This window comes from Prionailurus bengalensis, chromosome B2 (genome assembly GCF_016509475.1).
Source record: "Prionailurus bengalensis isolate Pbe53 chromosome B2, Fcat_Pben_1.1_paternal_pri, whole genome shotgun sequence".
NCBI classification, from domain to species: Eukaryota; Metazoa; Chordata; class Mammalia; order Carnivora; family Felidae; genus Prionailurus; species Prionailurus bengalensis.
In genome coordinates this window covers 34,607,504-34,632,543 of record NC_057349.1, presented here as the reverse complement: position 1 = coordinate 34,632,543, position 25,040 = coordinate 34,607,504, and the positions used below count along the sequence as shown (strand labels likewise).

The 25,040-nt window shown below is 42.5% G+C and overlaps 1 protein-coding gene across 2 annotated transcripts in view; it reads right to left on the bottom strand.

Moving 5' to 3' along the window:
• Nucleotides 1–3,479: 3,479 nt before the first annotated feature.
• Nucleotides 3,480–25,040, bottom strand: part of KCTD20 (potassium channel tetramerization domain containing 20) — a 38,001-nt gene continuing 16,440 nt past the window's right edge. The window contains exons 2-8 of one of the 2 annotated variants that reach the window (XM_043592988.1): nucleotides 18,577–18,782; nucleotides 15,690–15,963; nucleotides 12,791–12,893; nucleotides 12,314–12,434; nucleotides 10,608–10,805; nucleotides 8,709–8,819; nucleotides 3,480–7,410 (exon numbers count right to left, since the gene is read on the bottom strand). In XM_043592988.1, coding sequence (XP_043448923.1) covers nucleotides 7,118–7,410; nucleotides 8,709–8,819; nucleotides 10,608–10,805; nucleotides 12,314–12,434; nucleotides 12,791–12,893; nucleotides 15,690–15,963; nucleotides 18,577–18,736 — 1,260 coding nt within the window. In that variant the 5' untranslated portion in view covers nucleotides 18,737–18,782 and the 3' untranslated portion in view covers nucleotides 3,480–7,117. The remainder of the gene's footprint in view (nucleotides 7,411–8,708; nucleotides 8,820–10,607; nucleotides 10,806–12,313; nucleotides 12,435–12,790; nucleotides 12,894–15,689; nucleotides 15,964–18,576; nucleotides 18,783–25,040) is intronic. The other variant, XM_043592989.1, reaches the window with a different exon arrangement.

The window sequence follows — 25,040 nt, the reverse complement described above, 5'->3', positions numbered from 1 at the left end:
CCTGATGTGTTTTAAAGCAAGTGTGGCTTGTGACTCTAAGGGGCAGAGTGCTGGTGGCTTCTTCCAGCCCCTTTGTCTGCGGACCACTGGAACACTGCTTCCCCGTATGCAGGCAGAGTGTTTTTCTGTCTTGGGGGGGGCTGGGACCTGCTTTCGCGTTCGCTGAGAACACGTCTTCTGAATCGGTGTTTGTGTGAGAGCCGCTCTTCTGTTGACCCTGAGCGTCTGTTCTTCCCACCGGCTGCAGGGCTGCACGGTGGGCTCTCCCCCTGCAGCTAGGCCGAGGGCAGAGCGGCTGACAAAAGTGCCGTCAGTTGGTGGGCCCTTTGTACAGCTGTTTACCCCGCCTGGGGTCGACCGGGAACCTCACAGCCTCCTGGGATGGGGCTTCTCGGCCCTCCAGGTCCACCGGGGCAGGAGTCCTGTTGGGTCTCCCTCTGGCTTAGGGAAAGGAGCCCCAGAAAGAGGTGGGAAAGCAAAGGCCATCCGGCGTCAGAACTGCGGCCACAATGTGTATTGTCTTTGCAAAGCTTACGGGTTTCAAGAGACATGTTGGGAACCATTGGCTCAGTGTTGGTCCTGTTCACAGATAGTTCCGTTTCCTGCTCCCGTAGGGGGAGTTAGAAGACAGGACTTGAGCTGTATGGCATACTGAAGTGAAACTGAATACTGTCAGCATTCAGTCTCCTCTTGATTCAGGAGTGCATCAGGATTCTCTTCAGTACCGGTTTTTCTTTTTTCATTTTTTAAAAGTGGGCTCCACACCCAGTGTGGGGCTTGGACTCACAAACCTGGGATCGGGAGTCGGATGCTCTTAACGACTGACCAGCCAGGAGCTGTTTCTTTTAGAATTACTTTGAAAAGTTAGCTATGGAGGAGTTCCTCCGGGGTTAATATTCAGGCTCCGAATAGCAGATTGCGGTTTCAAGACTCCCCTATCTGGCATAGTAGGAATCCTCTGCCATCAACTGCCAATGCCTCTTCTCTGAATTGTTTGCTTGGAAAGCATATTTAGGTTTCACTTTCTCCTGTTTGTGTCACTCCTGGCCCTCTGTGTCTAACCCAAATGGTGTTTCTTTTGGAACTCTGAAAGGATTCAGTGAATGGTATTTTCGCTTCCTAGGTAGCACACACTTCCCTGGAATGAGCTATAAGAGCCACCACTGACTTAACCACCTCCATGATGCTTTTTCGGGCATATTTGCAAAGAAAAACATCTTGCCCAGGTAACAGTTAAGCATCCATAATATACGGAGCACAGTACTGGACCCTCTGGGAATGCGCCAGGGAGCCTGCCATGGTTTCTGAACCGCAGAGCAGTTTGAGAATTCCCACCAAGTGGCTTGAGAGCAAGCGGCGTCAGCTGTGAAGCCGCTACGTTAGTGGTGGTGTAACAGTCCTGTTAGGCCGACCTGGCGGTGCTGGGGAGCTGAGCGAAGCTCCCCGATGAGGTTAAGCCGCAGTGACTTGGCGGATGCGAGTGAGCGGTCTGGGATTTTGGAGGCCGGCAGGTGTGGGCTTGTAGTGTGGCAGAGGTGTGGAGCCGGTGTTCCTTCGCGAACACTGCAGTGGCCTTTGTCGCTTCCCCATTTCCCTCTCCCGCTTCAACTCACTCCCCTCACTTCTGCCCCTCGTGTGAAACATGTATTAATTATCCTGTGCGTGAAACCTGCTAGTCTTCATTTTCATAGTCATTTCTCCTGTCACTAGTGTCCTGACAGCCACATCCATTGACTTGCCTTCAGTCCTCGTCTTGACCAACCTGCCGCACACATACTCTTAAAACAAAAACAAACCTCTGCTCCGACCTGACTTCCTTCTTGGTATTTCTTCTGCTACCACTTAAATGCTGGTGCTCCTCCGAGCAATGCCTTTGCCTTCTTCTTACTGGTGTGATCTCGGTCATCTCCCCGACCCTGTGACTTCAGCTGCCATTTCTGCGGTGAGGTCTTCAAAGTGGGCAAGACTTCCTGGACTCCTCCCCGGAGCTCTAGACCACGGAGTCAGGTGACACTAGACACCACCGTCTGGAAGGCCTCACTCAGGCTCAAACGAAAGCCATTCAGAGGAGCTCCTCTTACCTCCGTTGTGTTATTTTTGAGAGTGAGTGTGTGCACATGCCCAGAGGAGGGAGAGGGAATCCCAAGCAGGCTCAGCACTGTCAGCTCAGAGCCTGACGTGGGGGCTTTGAGCTCATAAACTGTGAAATCAGGATCTGGGCCAAAATCAGGAGCCAGACCCTTAACCATCCATCTGAGGCACCCAGGCGGCCCTCCGCAGGAAACTTCTTACACCGCGCCCGTCAGGAAACATGCACAGCTCTGGATGCGGCCATCCATCCTAGCAGTGTCTTCATGATTTCCTACTGAATGTGCTGCAGTGGCCTCTTAGCTGACCTTTGTCCCTGGTCCTTCCCCTTTCAAGCCCACTGCCCTCTCTGCTGCCAAAGAAATTCTTTGAAATTTCAAGTCTGATCATGTCATTCTCCTACATAAAACCCTTTAGGGCTCCTAATAGTTCTTCTAAATGAGACCAGACATCTTTGAGGCAGAAAGAGTCCTGCCTTACTCTGGCTTCATCTCTGCATCACCCCATCTTCCCTATTATCAATTCACCTTTGCTCATATGGTTGAGTTGGCCTGGACTGCCTCCCCTCTGCACATTCATGGATCCAAAACGACAATTTTCATTCTTCACGCTTTGGTTCACGTGTCACTTCTAGAATCCTCTTGTGAAGTCTCCTCATGGTAAATACTGGCTACTCCATCCTTCTGGGTTTCCTGGGCGACCTGGACTGCTCATAGAGGTTTTCCCCCACACAATTATAAAACCCCCTTGAAGAGTGTCTCCAGATCATCGTGTCCCTGTTGTCCTGCAGTGCTTGGCACAGAATATACCCAACAGGCCACGTCTTCAGAGCATGTTCTTAACCTCTGTGCCAATGAAGGCAGACCTGCTAGGGAGGTGCTGGCTTTAGCCCCACTTTGAGTTTTACCACCAGTAAGCTCCCAGGCTAAGTGACCTGAGGAAATTCTAAGTAGACACCGGACTAGAGTAAGGCCAAACCAGAGACCAAAGGAGAAACCAGAAGCTCTACAGCAGTGCTTCTAGGGGACCTTTCATTCCTGCCATGGTTCCTCACTTGCTTTAAACCAGAACCAGAACAGAAAAGTCCGTGAGTTCTCTCGCCTTTCAAACTTACATTTGGCTTTGTGGGGGGGGGTCCTACTTGGTTGGATTTGAGGATTCAGGAGGTCTTGAATTCCAGTTAACCAGGGACTCAAGAAGGCAGACTATTAGGGTTCTGGAAACCTCGGAGTTACAAAGAAATAGGGTGGGAAAGGCACACACAGGCTCAAAGTGACCCGACAGCCCCACAGGAAAGGAAGAGGCTGTTCTGGGCAGTCAAGGTGCTACTTCTTTCAGTCCCTTTAATATCTTGACTTCCAACTTTATTTTCTGCTAAAAAACAACACGAACACAAATGATCATATTTTATTATAGAAAAAGCATCCCAAATACAGGATTTCGTAAACACTGGTAGGTGAACAAGTGCAACTTTCAAAGTAAATACAAAGTAAAGAGGTAAAACCTATAAGCATCTTGCCTTTAAGAGAAAATGTACTGTTCTTCCGCAGAGGTGATCCCACCCACAGCACGAACGTGGCTCCGTCTCTACCAGTGACGGCATCAGGTTCCCTTTCTGAACTCTTATGCCCATTTTAACAATCTCAAAATAATGGCAAGAAGTGGCATTGAATAAATTACTAAAATCCCTTGGTTCTTAACTTTCTATTGACTTGATAGAAAAAAAAAAAAGACTCCATATCACACTTTGACAATTTGAGTTAAAAAGCCTGTGCTCTGATTGTTTTCTGCAAATACATCCATCCTTCCTGGGCTTATTCCACAGTATTTTCGTAGACTTGTATACATTAGATACCACATTGGTTTCTTGGAATTTAGCTTAAAATAATATTGGCTGTTAGAAATTGTGCAGTCAGTCTAGCTACTTTCTAGCTTCCTTACCATTTTTGCTGTCATTTTTTCTGATACTTTCCCTCCTCTTTGGAGAAACCGTTAAGTAATCTCACCAGACACATGTTAACACTCTTTGCCCACTCTCCAGCTCAATGCCAAATGTTTCCTAGTTAACGATACATGATAATGATGCATTAACAAACTCAGATTCTAAACCTCAAATTCAGGTTTATCTTGGCTTGCTGAGATACCTCTGAGTAAGACAGTCTGAGCAAAACCATCTTATTTTGAAGATGGTTCTGTATAAACAGCCTGGCTTACTTATTTAGGCACTTAGAAAAAGAAAAAAACAAAACACCAAACCTGAGTTCCACCTTTATTAGAAATACCTCTTACCCAGCTGGCCATTAACGGACTCTGAAGGGAATGACGGCAACCCGGCCACTGTCCCCCTGGGGACTGCATGGTCCTGCCATTATGGAATGTCCTGGCCCCAGGAACAAGCAGCTATGGCTAAGGGGAGCCACCAAACTACAGTGATGCTGAGCTCCAGACTGGGAGGGTGGGGGTGCAGAAGAAACCTCCCTCTCCACAAGAAGGGACCTGTGAGCCCCACTTTTCCCTTTGTCACCATCATCTAGGGACACTGGCAGATTTGCCTGTACAGGTTTCTAGCTCACTCACCCTATGGGTTGGGGCCAAATGCACATGAACCCACTCTGGGGAGGAAAAAAGAACTACTCCTTGAAAGCCTGAGGAAACTAATCATTTACACAGAACAAAGTGTTATTAAGTACATGCCATACTTTCATACCTGGCTTTTTACCTAAGCAAGAACTAATAAGTTTTAGAGTATTAGCTGCGGCATGTTTATACTTAAATGTTAATACGTAAGATGTACAACAGAAGTTATACTTACCAGACCACACAGTTAATTCTAACTTCCTCTGTGATGGCACGGAAGTCAACTGATAAGCATAAAGCACCATTAAACAATTATCTGGGCTGGTCAGTTAGTGGGTATGAGTGTAGGGCTGGTAAGGTTAAAGCCAAACCTGACAAATGAGTCCATGAGTTTCACAGACCTAAAAGTAACCTCTGGCTACAAAAAACACTAATCCTAAACTTTAACCCTTGCCATCAGCCTTACAAACTGGATGCCAGTGGGAGTCAGAAGAACTCTGTAGGTGGGAGATGGCTCAGTTTAACCCCTTACTTCTTCTTTACGAGTAATGAACAGAGCATTGATTTCCACTGTGCTGCTGGTCACATGCACAAGACAACACACTTCTTAAGAACATTCTTGTTCTTCAAGCCTGGAAAGAGCAGCTTTTGACATCCATCTGACTTTACTTTTGGAGGACTAGGACTAGGGCAGTCATGAAATGGAATCCACTGGGGCACCTAGGTGGCTCAGTAGGTTGAGCATCCGACTTTGGCTCAGGTCATGATCTCACAGCTTGTGAGTTCGAGCCCCATGTCAGGCTCTGTGCTGACAGCTCAGAGCCTGGAGCCTGCTTCAGATTCTGTGTCTCCCTCTCTCTCTGCCCCAACGCCTTGCATTCTGTCTCTGTCTCTCTCAAAAAAATAAACAGTAAAAAAAAAAAAAAAAAAAAAAAAGGAATCCACTAACTTGTCCTATGGTATCTTATGGGAATGGAATTTAAGAAAACTAGTCACATTATCTTAAAGATGTTAAGGAAACCATGTACCTCTTTGAAATTTGTGATGAGTAAAGGTTCTGGGTAGGTGATAAGACGACCACCTTTACCACAAAATGACAAATTATCCCCAGACACTTAACATCTGGCTCTAGACTTGAAATTTAGCTCTGCTAATAGCCATGGGGACATAAGGGAAAATGGTTTAGTACTTGGGGGGAGTGATCTCGGTTGTCCTACACCAATGCATTATTAACACAAGAGTCGACAGATCAAACAAAATTACTAGGTGTAATATCCCTTCAACTCATCCTTCCTTTGGGGATGACAGTAGTACGGTTTTTTTTACGCAGTGTGAGCTGTGTAACTGGCTACTTCAAAAACAAATATCCTGATATCCAAAAGAATTCCACAGTATGAAAAGAACATACAAAGAAAAATCCTGCGTTGGGACAAAGCCTGTGAGGTGATGTTTCCGCACTCAGCTTCACCCCAAATGTCCCCTTCCCAGGAGCTTTTAGAAGTCTTTCTGTTGAGAAACCAAGCACTTGTGAGAAATTTCTGCTCATCTCTTGAAAATCTTTAAACCGTATCGACTGAGGTTTCCCAGCCACACCCATAGCAATGTGCTGCCCTAGGGTGAAGACCTAAAGGCTTCACACCAGATTCCGAGACAGGATGATCAAAGTGGCCTGATTTGGAGAGGTTCTTGTACTTGAGTTGTGAATTTCATTCCAAATGATCATTCCAAATAACTGATTTGTGTAGGCTCAAAAACCTTGAGCCTAAAAAGGTTTCATAAACACTGTTCCGCTATTACTAGAGTTCCTGTCAAAGAATCTGTATGGTTTTGAATTATTCGTCGCATTAATGAAAAACAAAGCTGAATTTAAACTCTTTAAGAAATTTCCTTTTGGACATTTTGATGACAGCCTAGGTCTTCCGGATGCAATCTGGGCACAGAGGCCACCAGGAATGGCATCTTCATTAAATCCTGAATAAGACTCCCATTAGTACCTGGTTGTGGAAGCCAGAGATAGATTGTCTCTTTTTAAAGTCTGGTCCCTTTGCTGCTCAGTAATTCATTTCGCCTGGTATAAAACAAACAAAACAAAAGCCAAGAACAAAGTGTAAAGGATGAGGACTGCTTTGATGAATAGGAGGCAACAGGAGTCTTGACTTCCTTTCCTGCTTTTTGCAGTTATGCAAAGACTGAGTAAACAGCACCAGACCCCAAATTTTCAAGTTACCAGGGCCACTGCCAAGCTGGTAGCTTATTTACCAGTGAGTGCCTTTCATCCCCTGCCGGAGGCACAGATTTCTCAGTAATGAAAAGGACACAGGTTATTTGTGGGAGAAAGGGAGAGGATGGAGAAGCATGTCTCCTATTCAGGGTGAGACAAACCATGGGAGGACTGGCTGTGGACATTCTGGACAGAGAAGTGCTCCGAAGAGGGGTAGGTCCACAGCTGGCCCTAATCTTGAAAGTCATTAGAAGCCATCTGAGAAAGTGGGGCGTTCAGCCGGTCAAGTTCATCCACTTGGGGTGGGTGGTGCATTAATATCTCCTGGTCCTCTAAGACATCTTCTCCAGCAGCCACCAGATTAGTGAGGGATTTGCTTCGGACACACTGGAAATCCACGTGGCGACTCTTCCCTTCTTCCTTTTCCCATGACATCTGGATAAAGGGGCGCTGCACATAATTATAGATTACTTCAGATCGGCCACCAGGTCTTCTCTTAATTTTTTCTTTACAGGTAGGATAACCTGAAATAAAGCAAAAGGCCATTCCCATGACTCCAGCAAATTGCTCACTCCAGCTTCCATACTTTCCCTTCCCTCACCACATCAATTGTCTCCCAAATTCAAAGACTGTGCATGAAAACTATTGGGGAAATGACCCCTGACCATGCTCTGCCACTCCCAGTCACCTACACGCGCACTTCCCATCTATCCGGGTGAATAGGTCTTATCCCTTAGAAAGGAAGTAACAAAAATTCTATCCCTTCTAATGGCAGGGTGCATAATTTCAGAAGCTGTTAGTTCCTGGCAGCAATACCAGAGAAGTCTTTCTAGGCCATGGCTAACTCCAGTCCTCTAATTCTACTGCGTAGAGAACACGCTGTAAGAGAAGCAGTTAAGAAGGTGTGTAATGTGTAGCCTCAAGAAAAAAACAGGAATGTTGCCTAAAAAATCTGAAAGGCTATCACATGGAAATGGGAGAAATCTTACTCAAAGTAGCTTCAGAGGCTAGAACTAGAAAGAAGACGACAGAGGAAGTGATCTACTAGATCTACTAGAAAAATATTCTAATGGTAGAACAGTGGATGGGCTTCTCTGGGAAATGGAGTAATCCTTATCACCTTGTTCCGGGAGTTTCCAGTTACCAAAGAATGACGCAGTGGAAAGAGATTTAACAGATCTCAAAAATCTCTTCCAACTTGAAATTCCAACCTGAGTCAGACACAGTGAAGATCTGATGGGCTACGTGGGCAAGACTGAGACAGCGAGATTAAAAAAACACTCGTGGAGGTGTGACCAGAATAGCTTCAGCATTCTCTAAGAATCAGTGTCTAAGACCCCTCCATGAGACCACCGGTTGGGAGTCATTGCTCAAGATCATTTAAAGCAGTTCTATCAACACATACAGACATTCCTCCAAGGTATGTGGTGGAAAAAATTAAAATTTTGAGTCTCCAAGCTATAGTTTTCAGAAGGACCCTTCCAGATCCCAAAAAGATCCTCACCAAGACCTGGAGGAATGGCCCTCGCACTTGGTGAGCCCACCAGTGTCCTTAGTCCTCACTGCTCTTTGTCCCAAACAGTTAAGTTGGAACTTCTTCCTGCAGCTGTTTTAAAGCATTTACAACTAGATACAACATGAAAAGGAAACGTAAGGGCAAACAAAAAAACAGGAATCCTTCAAAGGGGTAGGAATGTGGTTTGCATATGTGCCTATTCTCTAGGTCCTCTGGAAGCTGAGTTTTAAGGACCGAAGCTGTGCCCATAGATACAACCTGCTCCATAAGCCAAGCAAGCTGTATACTAACTGGGATGTTTATTACCTTCAATTCCAATGCGAATGTTTTTCAGGCCCCGCTCCTTTAACACTGTTTTAGCGACATCACGATTCTCGATATATTTGAAAAATCTATAGAGCTTGGAGCTATAAAGAACTGGAAAAAAGAAAAACTGGGTTAGTCACGGAGTGAAGACTTCCAAAAGAGGAGGGAGATGAGCTAAGAGAATCAGACTAATGAAAGATATATCTGACACTGATGCCAAAAAAAAAAAAGAAAAAAGAAAAAAAATCCAGTTGGATCACAGATTAAATGCTAAGTAATAGATCAAACATAAGAAAGAAACCACGTGAGAAATTTTTATAGTCTCAGGGTGTGGAAGACCTTTCTGGGTACGGCATAAAAGCCAGAAGCCACAAAATAAAAACTGATATATTCAACTACATAAAAAAACCCAAAACATTGCTGTGTAGCCAAATCACCATTAACACAACTAAAAAGACAACCAACTGGGAAAACTATCTGCAACTCTTATTACAAAGGGCTGATTTCCTTAATATATAAAGAGTGGTCACAGAGCTTTCACAAATCACTAAGTAAAAGACTAACAATCCATTCTGTAATGGGCAAAAGGCACAAATAAAGTTATAGAAGAGGAAATTAAAATGGCTCTTAAAAACGAAAAGATGGTGAGTCTTGATCATGAAATGAGAAATGCAGATTGAAACATTCAAATGAGAGGCTATTTTTTTACCTATCAGAGTGGCAAAGATGAAAGTTTAATAAAACGCTGTTTTGCTGAGGGTGTGGGAAACAAACCTGTCATATGTTGTTTTGAGATGGTTTAACCTTTGTGGAGGAAACTTTGGCAGCATCTACCAAAATTATAAAGGAACAAAGCTTTGGCACAGAAATTCCATTTCTAGGAAACTTTTTTTAATAAAGATTTTATTTTTGTAAGTAATCCCTATACCCCAACATGGGGCTTGAACTCACAACTCTGAGATGAGAGGGTTGCAGGCTCTACTAACTGAGCCAGCCGGGTGCCCCTTTAGGAATATCATTCCATAGAGATATATGTGTGTGAAAAGACTATGTTTAAAAGGATATTTGTTGCAGCATCATTTATAATTTCTAGCTTAAATCAACAACACAGCTAGTTAAATCAATTATGGCACAGCCATGTAGTAGAATACCATACAGCCATAAAAAAAGATCACGGAAGGTTTTTATGTTAAGACATGGTACTGGACAGTCTGTAGAATAGGGTATTATTTGAAAAAAAAAAAGGAAAAATCATGTATGTAATTGGTCGTGCACTGAATACACCTGGGAAGATATAAAAGAAACTGAGAAGGAAAACTGGGTAGATGAGGCAGGGATGGGATCAAGACTTTTCAATGTATAACCTTTTGTACTTTCTGAACTGTTACCAATTCAAAAGGATTTGGGCGCCTGGGTGGCTCAGTCAGTTAAGCATCCGACTTTGGCTCAAGTCATGACCTCGTGGTTTGTGAGTTTCAGCCCCCCGTGTCGGGCTCTGTGCTTGACAGCTCAGAGCCTGGAGCCTGCTTCAGATTCTGTGTCTCCTTATCTCTCTCTGTCCCTCCCCTGCTCATGCTCTCTCTCAAAAACAAGCGTTAAAAAAAATTTTTTTTAAAGGGTTTAAAAATGACACAAATGGAGAGAAGAATGACACCACCAATTAATGGCCTCGGTATCGCCACCACACTGCCACAGTATCAGACATCGGGGGCAGGAATGGGAGGAATAACAATGTCATATAAGCCGCATAAAAGTTAGATGTGCATCACTAGACTGCACCAGGTGAGTGTGCTCACTGCCAGCTTAACAGTGACAGTCATGCTGGTTACAGGATGCAGCTGTTACTCTGGGCAGCATGTTTCCCGCTGAAACCATCTACACCGTGCAGGGGGCTCCTACTTTGGGAATATTCCTCCCCCATGGGAGGGGGGTGGTCTTCATCCCAGTCCACAGAATCCTCATCCGTCAGCACGACGATGTGGCACTCTCGCTCCCCTTTCTTGGCACAGCCCACCATGATGGGCAAGATCAACTCTTCGAGGTAGTGGTCAAACTGCTTGTGAGCACCATCATTAGACAGTTCATGCAGTAAAGCGCCTGGGGAGAGAAAATGCAGGTGAACGTCCTATCTGCCCAAGCGCAGAGATTACTGGAGTGAAAAAGACTATGAGGTAATGGCTGTTGTCACTGATAAATTCCGGAGAGGTGGCCCATTTTAAAGGCAGAAATTGTTTCTTGCTCTGAAGTGCTAATTAAGCTGATTTTGTTAAATGTTTCACATTCCATTACTCTTTAACTTTCTCATGCTTAATAATCCCTGAGCATTCTGAACAAGTGCGGTTTTATTAGCTGTACAAGGTCAAACCATAAACATTAATTCTATAAGAGATACAACTGCTGTCTGGGGATGACTGTAGTACCTCTTCTCAAGATGCTCTAGACCCCAATTGCATGGAGTTACAGTAGCACAGAAGAGGAATAATCTAAGTTTAATGACACCAAGGGACTTGCTCTAACTGTGTGCTAAACTCAGTAGGGAAACCACAAGTCTAGAGAACTTCATGGAGTATGCAGGGAAATGTATCATGAACCTCAAAGAATAGTTTTTAAAATAACTTCAGGAAGGCTAGGAGATGATAAGAAAATGGCATTTGCAGTCAATCAGTTCTAATGCCACCTTTAATGCTTAGAGCTTTGAACATGCTGATTTCTCAGTCTTCTCATTTGTTACATGGGGTTATCACCTGGCTTTCAGGGCTAACTGTTGTAAGAATTAAGCAAGTTCACAGTTATAAAGCTATTAGTAAACAATAACAATAATAAAAATAGGGCACCTGGGTGGCTCAGTTGGTTAAGCATCTGACTCTTGATTTCAGCTCAGGTCATGATCTCATGGTCCATGAGATCAAGCCCTGAGTCCAGCCCTGCTTGGGATTCTTTCTCTCTCCCCCTCTCTCTGCCGCTCCCTCACTTGCTCTCTGTCTCAAAATAAACAAACATTAAGGGGCACCTGGATGGCTCAGCGGGTTAAAGCATATGACTTCGGCTCAGGTCATGATCTCACGGTCTGTGAGTTCGAACCCCTCATCGGGCTCTGTGCTGACAGGTCAGAGCCTGGAACCCGCTTTGGATTCTGTGTCTCCCCCCTCTTTCTCTTCCTCCCCCTGCTTATGTTCTCTCTCTCAAAAGTAAGTAGAAAACATTAAAAGAAATTTTAAAAATTAAAAAAAAATGATAAAAATAATTCTAAGAAGAACCCAGCCAATTTATGCTGTTTGACTTTAGGAAGGAAGGCTCACTCATGTCCAAGAATCAGTATCCTTATTTATTAAAGAACTGAGACACCAAGTCCTTGGAGGGGAAGCAATTAGCTTGGTGACTCACTTGACAAGCTAGATTTAGAACCGAACACATGTTCTCTTTTGTTTACTTCCTCACAGTGCTTTGAAGTATGAGAGAGGGAATGGGTTAGTATCACAGTACCTGCCTCCCCAGATGATTTTCAATTTAGGCTTGAAACTCTAGTAACAAAAAGTTACCAGTCAATTTCAAGCAAACTCAAAGTTCAGTGGCTCAAATGCAGCTGGGAGTGCTCCTGTACTCACTCAGATCTTGACATCGGATAGTGTTGAAGTCAAAGTTTATGCAGAGATAATCACATGTATCTCTAAGGTCTGGAATCGAGATGCCATCCGGACAATTAATGATACCAGTTTTGTAATAATCCTGTAAACATTAAAAATAAGAAATGAAGGCGAAGAACAAGATGAAAACTTACTTCCTCAACCCCCTATTCATTCCTGGTTCTGTTAAACTGATAGGATACTAGAACTACCACCAAGCTGGATGACTTATCAGATGGCCAAGTGGCTCCTGGCTCTCCTGGCATGTTTAAACCCAACTTGGTACCTGACAGGCAAGAAGTACTTAAAAGTTACCACAATAGAAAATAAAGAGGGAAGGGCAGTAATGGAACTACAGACCGAAAGTCAGTTAACAATCTGATGGAGACCTCAAGTCTTCTGACTTGAGTCTGCGCCTGCCCCTGGGGAAGAGGAGGTAACAGAAAGGCTCCTACACACCAGCACGGTTCGAAATACGGTTGCACTGATTCCTTCAGCAATCTCATACTCTCCCTTCTCATTGGGCCGAGTGAAGTTGTACTCTCTTCCTGGTCCAAACATTCTGAAAGATACCAGGCAACAATGTTACCTTCCGCAGTCCAGCTGGATTCTTCACAGATGAGGCTGACCCCTTGACACCTCATTCAGTAAGACTCCATTCCACGTTCCCATAGTTTAAGAACTCATAAATTAAAAACACAGTGGTGGGATCCAACCCCTATTAAGAAGCTCCCTCCAGACAGAAAAGGTGGCAGCAATTGCTTTCAGCATTTGAGCAAAGGAGAAATGAAGCAGCAAGTCCTCCAGGTTCACCTGTGGTGCTTCTGGGACAGCAAATCAAGTTGGAAAATCTCTGGAGTGTGTGAGGGTTGCCTCTCAAGCCCTCCCCACCACCGAAGAACCCACCTATAAACTGGCAGCTCAAGAAGACAGGGGGTCTCACGCTCCTGACCCTTCCTGTTCTTTTCCTCTCTCAATTAGCATTATCTAGTATGCCAGTCCTCAGTATTTCTGAGTTTTGCTGTTCAGACATCTAATGTGATAGATGAATCCAGAGCGCTAGGTGTAGATGTTAAAGTTCTCCCTTTCCTGATACATTTTTTTAATGCTGGAATTCTGGGGGAAATGCCCCTCTTCAATCCGAGGAGTAGCTCTAAAGATGGGAACTTCAGGTCAACTAGGCAGGGATGGTAGATACTAGGCTCATCAGTGGTTTGACTTAGTTCAGAGGGGTCTGCTCTGCGCATGAACTCAGAAGTCATGAGCGCACAGGGGGATCTTCCTTTTTCTTACTCTTTTCCCATCCTTCCTCCCTCCAGTAAAACTGGACTCATGACTTCCACCACTCCCACTGTACATCTGAGTTATGGAATGGGAAACCAGAGTGAGGGACAAGGCAGGCAGTCAGGATCTTCAGCCAGCCTGATTTAAGTTTCCAACTGGGCCTCACTGCCACTTCCTTCCTGAATCTGCTGGGAACCCCTATGTTCAACGTTCAAAACTGTTATCCGCCACCCTAAATTGGCTGCTTTTCAAAGGTCTGAAAAAGACTCCAAATAACATGCTTTTCAAACCACTATACCATACAGAAGAAATCCATCTTGATAAGTGTCTTCAAAGAATGCTGACATTTTTGGGGAACATTCTGGCTGAAGTTTAGCCAAGACAGCTATGAATCAAAATAGTCAACATGCCATGTAATCCACCCCCCCTCCCCGCCCCCCAAGTATCATCAGCGGAACCTAAGCTCAGAGTTCTCTATCTGGTAGTGACATGGGTTAATGTTAATCCATTTGCAATCTCTCAGCTTGTCCCCCTTGTGACTACTGGCCCACACCTGTAAGCTCACTGCCTAGGCTTATGCACACTGTATATAACCTCAGGACAGAGCAGACCCAAGTAACTCTCAGAACAGATAACTTCAGCTGACTCAGCTGATGAACCACCCAGATAAAGAATCACTCTCTTGTCATGGGACAACTCATTCCTAGATTCAAAGGGCGTCACCCAAGAGTCTATTAATCTATTACCCAGAAAATGCTTGCTTGCTTCTCTTGATCACTGTTTTTAGAGGCAATCTACCTCAAAGAGCAGCCTGTGTTGAGGCTAATGCTGACTTTGAAGCGGGGGAGGGGGGTGCAATAGTGTAGTGATACCAAGACCGAGGACAGGAAGTCAAGTCTGATAAACTATAGGGCCAATCTGGAAAATGTTTTAATGTCCTAGTTTAGTCTTAATTCAGATGTCTGAGAAATATACAAGTTTGATTCTGGTTAAAAATGGTTCATCATGAATCTCTACGTATATGTTCAAATATAAATATATTTGAATAGCTGGATTCCATTTAGCCTAAAACTCAACAAATGAGTATGGTCCGTTTTGATTTCTAAATCAAAGTCCTGAGTGAGATTAGATCTTTAAATAAGATCTACTTTGAAGTAGATAAAAACCCTCAAAAGCCAAGTGTTTGTGTGTACACATACAAGTTATTGTTTTTACTCCCATCCCAATCTGCTCTTCCTCATGTTAAGGTCTGTGGTTGGCCAGAAAGAGAATCTCCTCACTCCCAGCCCAGGCTCCAAGAATACTTTCTGGACAGTGCTCCTCCTTGGCAGGCTCTTTCCATTTCCTAAACTCTAGCCCTAAAATGCTGGAGGCAGGAGATGGTAAGACTACAGTCTAAAAGCAGCACAGAGGGTGGAACATGAAGAAAAGAGAGCTCAATCACGAAACAACGAAAGAGCCAGATATAAAGATTTGGCTTTGGAAAACTTGAATAGTGATGGAGACATTAGAAAATGACAGCATAATCCTCCTGCCAAGCATAATGGGCAATGGATGGCAGGTGAAATGCTCTTTAGTAAAATGCCTTTGTTCTTATGTCATGTGGAACCCATGTCTAATTCTATCTTTTATTAAAAGGCAAAAGGAAAAAAAAACAACTTAGATCTCACCTTAACTCTAGATCTTTGACGTGGAACTCAGAGAAGATTATTACTTTTGTGAGGTATACAAACTATGGAGTAATAGAAATCAGGTCTCTGACTTCTGCTTTAGAGTGAGTTTATTGAGGACTAAGGAATGCTACTCAGCAGATTATTTTCCACAGTTCTGACTGCTCAGGTAGTTGTGGGGGCTCATTTTACTGTACTGGCTTTGTAAAGAAATTAAGTACATCCCCCAAATCATCAACAGATATAAGGTGTTTTACAAGCTTGCCCTCCCTGTCTCACACAAGTATGAAGGTAGAAAAATAAGCAATCAGTGCTTCTTTTCCTCATTCTAGTGCAAGATAAACAGCAGGTATTTCTATTCATAGAGAACAGAGTGGATTTGGAAGGAAATTATCATCAATTACCTTCCCAACATGGTATCCGGATGAGCAGTGAAAATTTGTGGATTCACAACAAAACGTGTGCCATCTACAAGAAGTGTCACTTTCTCTGGCGCCTGGGAATGAACGTTACTGCCAAAGCCCACAGTGCTGTTTCCAAATCGTTCTGGAGCCATAAAGGGTTCATGGTTCCGTTTATTCCCATTTTGGAAGCAGGAGCCTTTGATGTCTTCGGGAAGCGGCATTATGTGAGGGAACTGGAGATTTGCTGGCTGAGAGGCATAGTCAAGTGAAAGGTCTAAAAGATCATACAAACAAACCAAAATAACATGACAGCAAAAAGGCTTGGGGGGGGGGGGAATAAAACTGCTCTTCTTTAAAAAACCAATTTACCCCCCACCCCCCATTTTTAGGTGTTCACAAGCAAAAAATTCTTGCCTCGAACAAATCAAAGAAAAATAAACTAGAAACTCATATTGGATCACCCTGAGCTTTTCTCCAGGTTTGTATGTTGGGGAGGAGAGAATGAAGGCAATAATGCCCATTTTATAATAAAATGGTTAAAAATTTTTAAAGTAAACTATGTGCACGGCTTTAAAAAATTTAAACACTCAAGAATTTCTGTGGACAACCAGCAAGGCCCTACCACACTCCGTGCCCTCCCCTGTCTTGTTTCACAGAGGCAATCACTTTTTACTTCCGTTTCCACTTCTAGTTCTAAATAATACTCTTATATTTCCTGTTTTTTCTTTTCTTTTTTTTTTTTTTAAGGAAACTGCTGCCTCTGTGTACAGGAACGATTTCATTTTCCACATTCAAAAATTTCTAAATGTTTCTAAATTTTACTTCCCAGAAGGGATGATAGTCTCTAATTGTCTAATGCATTACTTTTGCTAGAAATTCACATAAAAATGCATTTTCACTATGCACAGAAGAATCCTAACATTGTCAACACCATTTTTTGTAAAGGCAAGTCTTGCCCTCAGCAGAAAGGTTCCACTGCAAGTGGCCTTGGGTTAGGATTCATTCCCAGAACCTCAGTTTTCTATCCTAGTATCACCAAAGAGTCATTTTAAGTAATTCATTTAATTTCCCAAACCTTGTTCATTTCTGTAAAATGAAAATAATGTTCACGCCACCTCCCTCACAGGATTATTTTATCAACTGAAATAAAATATGTGAGAGCACTTCAAAGTGTGTTAATACTGTATCATGCAAAAAAGGCTTAAAACTAAATGCTGTAGCTGAAATCTGGATGTACACAGAAGACAATCAGGGGAAAGTATTTATAAAGGATTACCACAGGATTCTTTTAAATTGGCAGTTCTCCTAATATAAGTTAAAAAAAAAGTTTTTTAAGGAAAAATTCAAACATACCAAAGCACAGAGTTAACGATATGCATATCCTGACACCTAGATTTGACAAACTTAATTAACACTTTTCTACATTTTCTTCAAATCTTTTTTTTCCCCCCAAATCTCCCATTCCTCATGTACTTTAAGTTTGTACACAATAATTCATGAACATGATTACTGCCCATGATCTCTGGGAAATGAGTCTGACTTTGGGCACTTAGATAACCAAATAAATTGTGACCTAGAGAACACTCACTCCCCCCACCCCCACTCCATTTGCTTCTAGAGAAAAGGAAACCAAAATCTAGACCAAAAACCTATTGAGGATTCACGTCCTACAGCTTTTGACAAATTTTCAATGTGGCCCTGTGTTTGCATACCAAGAGCCAAGCTTCCACAAAATCCATAGGCAAGCTTACAACAAGAGAACACTTTAATCACCAAGACAGGCTTTCACATTCACAGCGCTGTTCTAAAAACTGAAAGTAGGTACCTACACCACAAATTCAGATTTTAGAATGCTTGATTCCCTCCCCGCCCGCTGCCCTCTCCCCTGCACCCCCTCCCAGCAATGAAGCAATTTAACTTGGGCTGATTCCTGAAGGACACCTCAAGTTGCACCCAGCATAAACGGGTGAGTACGAAAAGAAACGCCCTGCACAAATTCTCCCTGACGGTACACTCTAGGATGGCAGGCACACTCTGCTCCTCTGGCAGCTAAAATATGTAGAAGAGCACGGCCCTGGTCAGAAAGACACAAGTTCAAATCCCAGTCCCCTAACTCCCAGCAGTGTGAACCGGAACAAGTTTTCTAAGCTCCTGAAGCCTCACTTTTCTCATCTGTACAAGGATTAAGCAGAGATCAGCAAGCTTTCTGTAAAGGCCAGAAGCTAAATATTTTGGGTTTTGTGGGTCATGGTCTCTGTCACTGTAGCAGGAAAGGAGCCAAAGACCATATGTGAACAAATAGGCATATTATGATGGCTGTTATTTAAAATTTTTATTTGCAAAAACAGGCAGTGGTCTAGATTTGCCACCCTGTATTAAAAAAAAAATGTATGTAAAGTTCCTAGCACAGTGAATGCTCAATAAACCGTAACTGATATTATTAGTGTTGCCACTGTCTTTATTAAAAATTAAGAAGAACCTAACAGTTTATCAAGAGCCGGCACGTCCAATAACTAAAAAGTCTTTTGGTCTCATGAAGTAAGAAGATTATTAATATCCCTGTCTTCCAGATTAAGAAAGCAGGGCTCAGAAAGATTAAGCAGCTCATCCAAGGTTACAGATGATAGGAGCAGAGCTAGAATTTGAATGTGTCTTCTGACTCGGAATCCAAGACAATTTTTCTTGTACTATCATTGCCACATTAGATATGCTGGACTGATTAAGTGGAGATTTTTTGTGATGGTCAGCTGTATAGAGCTGTGATATGTAAGCTAAGCCAATTGGCTGGATATTTTATTTGGGTAAAGAATATGCATGCCTTCTGGGTAGAGTGGATGCTCAGATGTTGGAAAGCCCACCAAATGAAGTCAAGATTTAAGCGTCATACCATCGCTCCTGGGGCCTAGAGGATAAGTAAGGTTCTGAAGACCAGAAGAAGCCGGGCTATTTGTTTCTTTCTCTTGTGCCGCAGCTGGGCTTTCATCCGTTAGGCAGCCAGCCTCCTGCCGCAATAACCTGTCGCTCTCACTGCCACGGTGAACATTCATCCTTGGATTCTGTATCCTGAACTGTCTGCTTGACCAGAAAAAAATCCTAGAAGACAGGAATATGCAGGATTTAGAACGCTCTCAAAACAGATTTCCAAGGACTTCCAAGGCAAGAAAGCCAAACTAGAGAACTCACCAAAAGCTCTCAGTCTTGTTCTGAGAAGAAATGACATCTTAAACATTTCTGTAATTTTATACTTACAGGAATTGAGCTTATTTAAATGGTCTTTATCAAATCACTAAGAATATAAGCATGTTGATAAACTTGTTACTTGGGAGTAATTTTAAGCTGTATCCAAAAACAGATATCAAATCCACAGTTTTGGCCACAATCTTGATCAATACTACAAAGTAAATGGTAGTGCAATAATTTGATGATGTTTGTATCACAGACACAAAAGAGGGGAAGAATCCAACTGGTCAATTAAAGAAAACCTGCCTCTATTCAAAAACAATTGAGACACAGATGTTCCTGCAACAATTAAGCACTAGGAAACAAAAACAACCAACCATAATACTCATGGAGTATTATGGGAGTACTCAAGCAAAATTTGACTTATCGTGCTCAAGTTCTTCTTTGTAAGTTCTCTCTGCACCTTATCTTCAACCCTAGCCCCCACCTCAAAATTACATGAAGACGTCACTGGCGATAAGGCTAACTCTCTCCCAAGCAGTGCACAGTCGTGACCAAGAACACATAATGAGCTACGGCCACGTGCAAGGCATTTGCTGATCAGGCAGAAGTGGGGGGGGGGGGGGGGGGGCGCGGGGGAGGGCAGTTCAGGAGGCTTCATACCTTTCTTCCAGATAATCAAGCCCTGCAGCCCTTCCATCCTTGGGGGATGCCCAGCTACTTGAAACATTTCTGAAGTTCACCCTACTTATTAGCATTTTTAGTTTATACTGTACTGATTTCCACTTGGTGTTCTGGTGGAAGAATCCTCTTACGTCACTACCAATTTTTATGCAAATGGACTGCATGCTAACACCGGTTCAGGAAGAAGTTAGGTCACTAAAGGCAGTAACATGTAGAGGTTAAAACAGATCCCCAGGGACTGGTAAACTCAAATAAAACCACCACTGCTCTCAAGTTTGACTCAGAAAGGTCAAAATCAGGTCTACTGAACAGGATAAGGAAAGGATATGGAACCGGGAAGAGCATTATTGCCAGCAATGGAAAGACCAAAAGGGGGGTTTGCTTCTTTAAGCTTAACAGGTTTTGAATGGCAATGTTTCCACTCAGCAGTACAGGTACTGCTTCTCAGCTCTTCCACTAGCGGCTCAAGAACCAAGTTCAAACTTCTCTTTGTTGCTCTCCTAAAGACCTCCTGGACCAAAGATGGTAAGCCTGAATAAATCCATCTCTTGAGAATCTGCACAGACTACACTGTATCAATTACTTCATTTATTCCTTAAAATGTGTGAAGAACAGTCACATTACAATGGAATAGTTTGAAAACAGTTTCTTCCTAGTGGAATCGAGGCTCAAAATGAAGTTTAACTTGTATATAATGAACTGAATTAATACACAGCAGGATGGAATTGAAACTTAGCAAGTTAGGCATCTCCAATGAGGTAAAAGAAAGTAGCCCTCTGAGCACTGAACAGGCATTTTACTTGCATTTAATTTTTATTGCAAATAATACATGGCTATTTCCCTTCTTAAAAAGGATGCTTTGGGGCGCCTGGGTAGCTCAGTCAGTTAAGCGCCCGACTTCAGCTCAGGTCACGATCTCGCCGTCCGTGAGTTCGAGCCCCGCATCGGGCTCTGGGCTGACGGCTCAGAGCCTGGAGCCTGCTTCCGATTCTGTGTGTGTGTCTCTCTCTCTGCCCCTCCCCCATTCATGCTCTGTCTCTCTGTCTCAAAAATAAATAAACGTTAAAAAAAATTAAAAAAAAAAAAAAAAAAGGATGCTTTGATCATCATCCCCAATCCCAATCACTTCTCCATATCACACCTTGCTGGTTTGAATCCTTTTGACTTTACAAAAATGAATTCATACTCTACAGATATGCTGGTAAAAGCATATGGTTTCAAAAGAACACACAGACTATATACTATACATCCATCATTCTCATTCTGTAATGTTTTTCTAAATTACTGTTCTTGAGATGCATCCATGTTGAAAGATCAAGATCTGGTTCATTCCTTCTTCTTTTTTTTTTTTAAAGAGAGAGGGAGAGAGCCAGTGAGGGAGAGGGGCAGAGGGACAGGCAGGGAGGAAGGGGGAGGGGGGAGAAAGGGGGAGAAAGGGGGAGAAAGGGGGAGATGGAGAAGTGGAAAGAGGAGAGGGGCAGGGGGAGGGGCAGAGGCAGAGAGAGAGAGAGAGACAGAGAGAGAGAGAGACAGAGAGAATCGACCATGGAACCTGATGCAGGGCTCGATCCCACAACCCTGGGATCATGACGTGAGCTGAAATCAAGAGTCGGATGCTCAGCTGACTAAGCCACCCAGGTGCCCCAATTCCTTCTTAACTGCTGTAAAATAGTCTGATTCCACTCTTCTATCCATGAATATTTAAGCTGTTTCTTAACTATTACAAACAATGCTTCAACGAACAAGATTAGAGTATACTATGAAACTCCAAGAAAGGACCCAGATTACAGACTCTTCCCAAATGTATTTGGCGTCAGAACTCCTTTTTGCAAGAAATCATCTCAGGATTAAAGCTTAGTGGCACACACTAAGAAATTACTTAATGCAACATTTACCCAAAGTCTCCTATGAAGTAATTCCTCTGTAATTCTAGAATGACAGAACAAAACTTTGAAACCTGAAAAGTTAACTAACACCAAGTTTTCAACATACACCAGAGCAACCACTTTAAACATACTACTACTCCCCTTTCAGGATTGGTGTTTCATTCAACTTTGAATTTATATTTTCAATGCCTATCATGGTTCAATTCTGTAACCATCTCCCAAATGAATCCTGGTCCTTAGAACAGATCTAGGAAAAAGGAAAAAATAAATAAGCAAAGAACTTCAATAATATAGTCTCTATTGCTACAAAACTATCTTTGGTCAAAACACAGTCCTAAAGTCACAGCAACATACAATTACGAAAACTAAAGGATCATGACACCCCCTGACACACTTAACAGTAAATGAAGAGACTGCTTCAGAAAAGAACTAGGAGTCAGAAATATATTAATAACAGAATTCAGACTATACAGCCATTAAGCAGAGAAAACTTAACATCCAACAAGCTGGCTGAAGCTTCACTTCTACACAGTATGGGAGAGCATTTTTATACACTGTAAAGAACTACGCAAATATATTTATTATTTATATCATAGACCTCGCATGAAGGCCCATTCTTTGTTAAGTCTTCATTTTGCTGACCTGGAACAGCATCATAATCTCCCATCTTGGAAAATTTACATACAATCTTTGATGGTGGAACTATCTCCACATATTCCTTACACCTTAAAATGGACACACCACAGTTTCTCCTTAGAACATAATCATCTCGAGTATTAATCCAAAATAACCTCTAGATAATGTCTATGTATTTTTTTCTTACTTGCAATTTCCTCTAACCAATTATTTCTGAAGAACGTAAGATAATTACATGGATCACTGTGCCATTAAGTTCAATATCTTGCCACTGAACTATTCAACATTTTTTGAATAGATTTTAAAATCTAGTTGTAAAGTGGTCAGGGGCAAACAACCCTAACATGGATCTATCTCAAAAGCATAATGCTTTCAGACTGTTAATGGTACAAAGGTATGATTTTTTTTTTTTTTTTTTTTTAATTTGAGAGCATCCAAGCACACGTGTGCAAAGCAGGACAGGGGCAAAGAGAGAAGGAGAGAGAGAGAATCCCAAGCAGGTTCTGCATCTTCAGTGCAAAGCCCAACAGGGGTTCAATCTCATAAACCAGGAGATCATGACCTGAGCTGAAATCAAGAGACACTTAACTGAGTGAGCCACTCAGGCATCCCACAAGGGTATGATCTTTTAAAAGGTAGTATCCTTTTTTTTTTTTTTTAATAACTTCAGAGTAATCTGGGTGGTGATAAGGCAGGATGCCACAGAATTTGCTACATAAACCAATGTACCCTTCATCTGTACTCTAGAAATCAGATTTAGAAAGTAATCACATCTGTGCCAAACCTTCATTTCAAACAAATCCCAGTCTTTTCCATCTGTTCTTTAAAAAAAAATTTTTTAAATGTTTATTTATCATTGAGAGACAGAGCATGAGCATGGGAGGGGCAGAGAGAGGGGGAGACACAGAATCTGAAGCAGGCTCCAGGCTCCAAGCTGTCAGCACAGAGCCCGACACAGGGCTCGAACTCACAAACCATGTGATTATGACCTGAGCCGAAGTGGAAGTCGGAGGCTTAACCCGACTGAGGCCCTGTGTCCATTCTTATGTAAAAACCACTATGTTCTTTTAACTATTTTAATCACCTATCATTGACTTTGGCCTAGTTACATTATGTTTTTCTACTTATACATAGTAATAACCCTGCTAATGTTTTCTATTAAAGGTGAACAGATTTTCCATTTTGCTTCACATATATTCTCGGGTGATAGCCAGAAAAGTAACAGTGAGGGCAGTGGGAGACAAGAGAGGTAGAAGATAATCTAAAATATCTACATGACCACCTTCTAAGATATCATTAACTGGTAGCAAAGAGGTTACCATTTTCGGAATGTACTCTGGGTGTATGTTTTTTTCCCCCAAAGTTTGTATTTATTTTGAGAGAGAGAGAGAGCGCGCGCGCGCACGGAGAAGGGCACAGAGGAGAGGAAGAGAGAGAGAATCCCAAGAAGGCTCTGCACTGTCAGTGCCGAGCTGGATGCGGGCCTGAACTCATAAACTGCGAGATCATGACCTGAGCTGAAATCAAGAGTCGGACGCTTAACCGACTGAGCCACCCAGATGCCCCTCTGGGTATATATATATTTTAAACAACTTCTATTGAAGCTTTTCTGTCATGTTCTATTCACCCCCTTTGCAAGTATGACCCTAATGTTCCAATCTCAGAAGAAATTCAGTCTTCTATTTAAGGAATTCTGGTTTTCCTTTTTCCAGATTATTTCTAAGAATACTGAATAAGACCATTCCAGTCTCAAGCCCATATAAACTCTATTCTTAACATTCTAAATATCAGAGTTTCCTACATTGTTTCTCAACCCATAAGAATTTAGCTATTTACATGAGCAAAGAAAGAGACCCCTGTGAGTAAATTATTTCCACTGGGTCCTCCCTTCACATGTATGCATCTCCTTGAACTCTGGCAGACTGGTGAGGCATGAATAACTTCTTAGAGATCTCTTGGTACATTTCTCTCCAAGTGTGATCTTCCATTATGTTCTACTTTTTATAACTGTGGCCCTGTGCAGGTTCCTAAATCTGAGTCTCAATTTCCTCACTTGACAAAAAGGAAGTAACTGTTAACCACACCGGGTTGATATAAGGAGTAAATCAGCACTTAGTACAATGCCTGGCACGTAACATTCAATAAATGTTGATTATTGTTTTATTCCCAAATCAGGGAGTCTACAAAGAAATTTTACAAACCTAATCTTATTTGGTACAGAAACAACCCCAGGAGAGATGCTTTAATTATCCTCACTCAAACTGGGGGTGGGGATGGGAATCAAGTTTTAGAGAGGTTAGCCAATTTGCCCCAAATCCTAACTCTAGCTAAGGGGCAAAGGTAGATTCTAAACTTAGGTTGTTGGATTCCCATATTCTTTCCATCCAATCACACTGCTTCCCCCAAACCATCTTGCCTTTCATCCATTACTGATTATAGAACTATTGTTTGTCACAAATGAAAGAGAAAGTCAGTAATATCCAGGGTCATAGCTGCTGTTCTTAACGTGTAGGAGTTATGGTAGTAATGTAAGAATCCTGTAATAGAATGGTTATATTTTTCCATGAAATAGCATTGTTAGTACTTCACTACTCATAAAAGCCATTAAGTACTCACTGAAAAAATTTCAGCCAATATAGAAAGACAGCAATACTTTAAAAATCAACAAAGCTGTGAACTCTTTGCACATGTTAACTCTGGGCATCTTCCCACTATATTCTTGGAATAAACTCCTAGAAGTAAAACAGATATGGAAAAAGGTAAATAATTTTTAAGTTTTGATAGGTACTGCCAGACTGTCCTCTATAAATATACCAGTTTAAACTCTTTCCAGCAGCATGGAGCATCCATTCTCTAGAACCCTTGCTAACAGCGTTTCAGTTTTCTTCATCTTTGCTAATCTAATAAAATTACATTAAAATGAGCTATCATAGTTCACTTAAAACTTTCATCGATACTTCTAAAA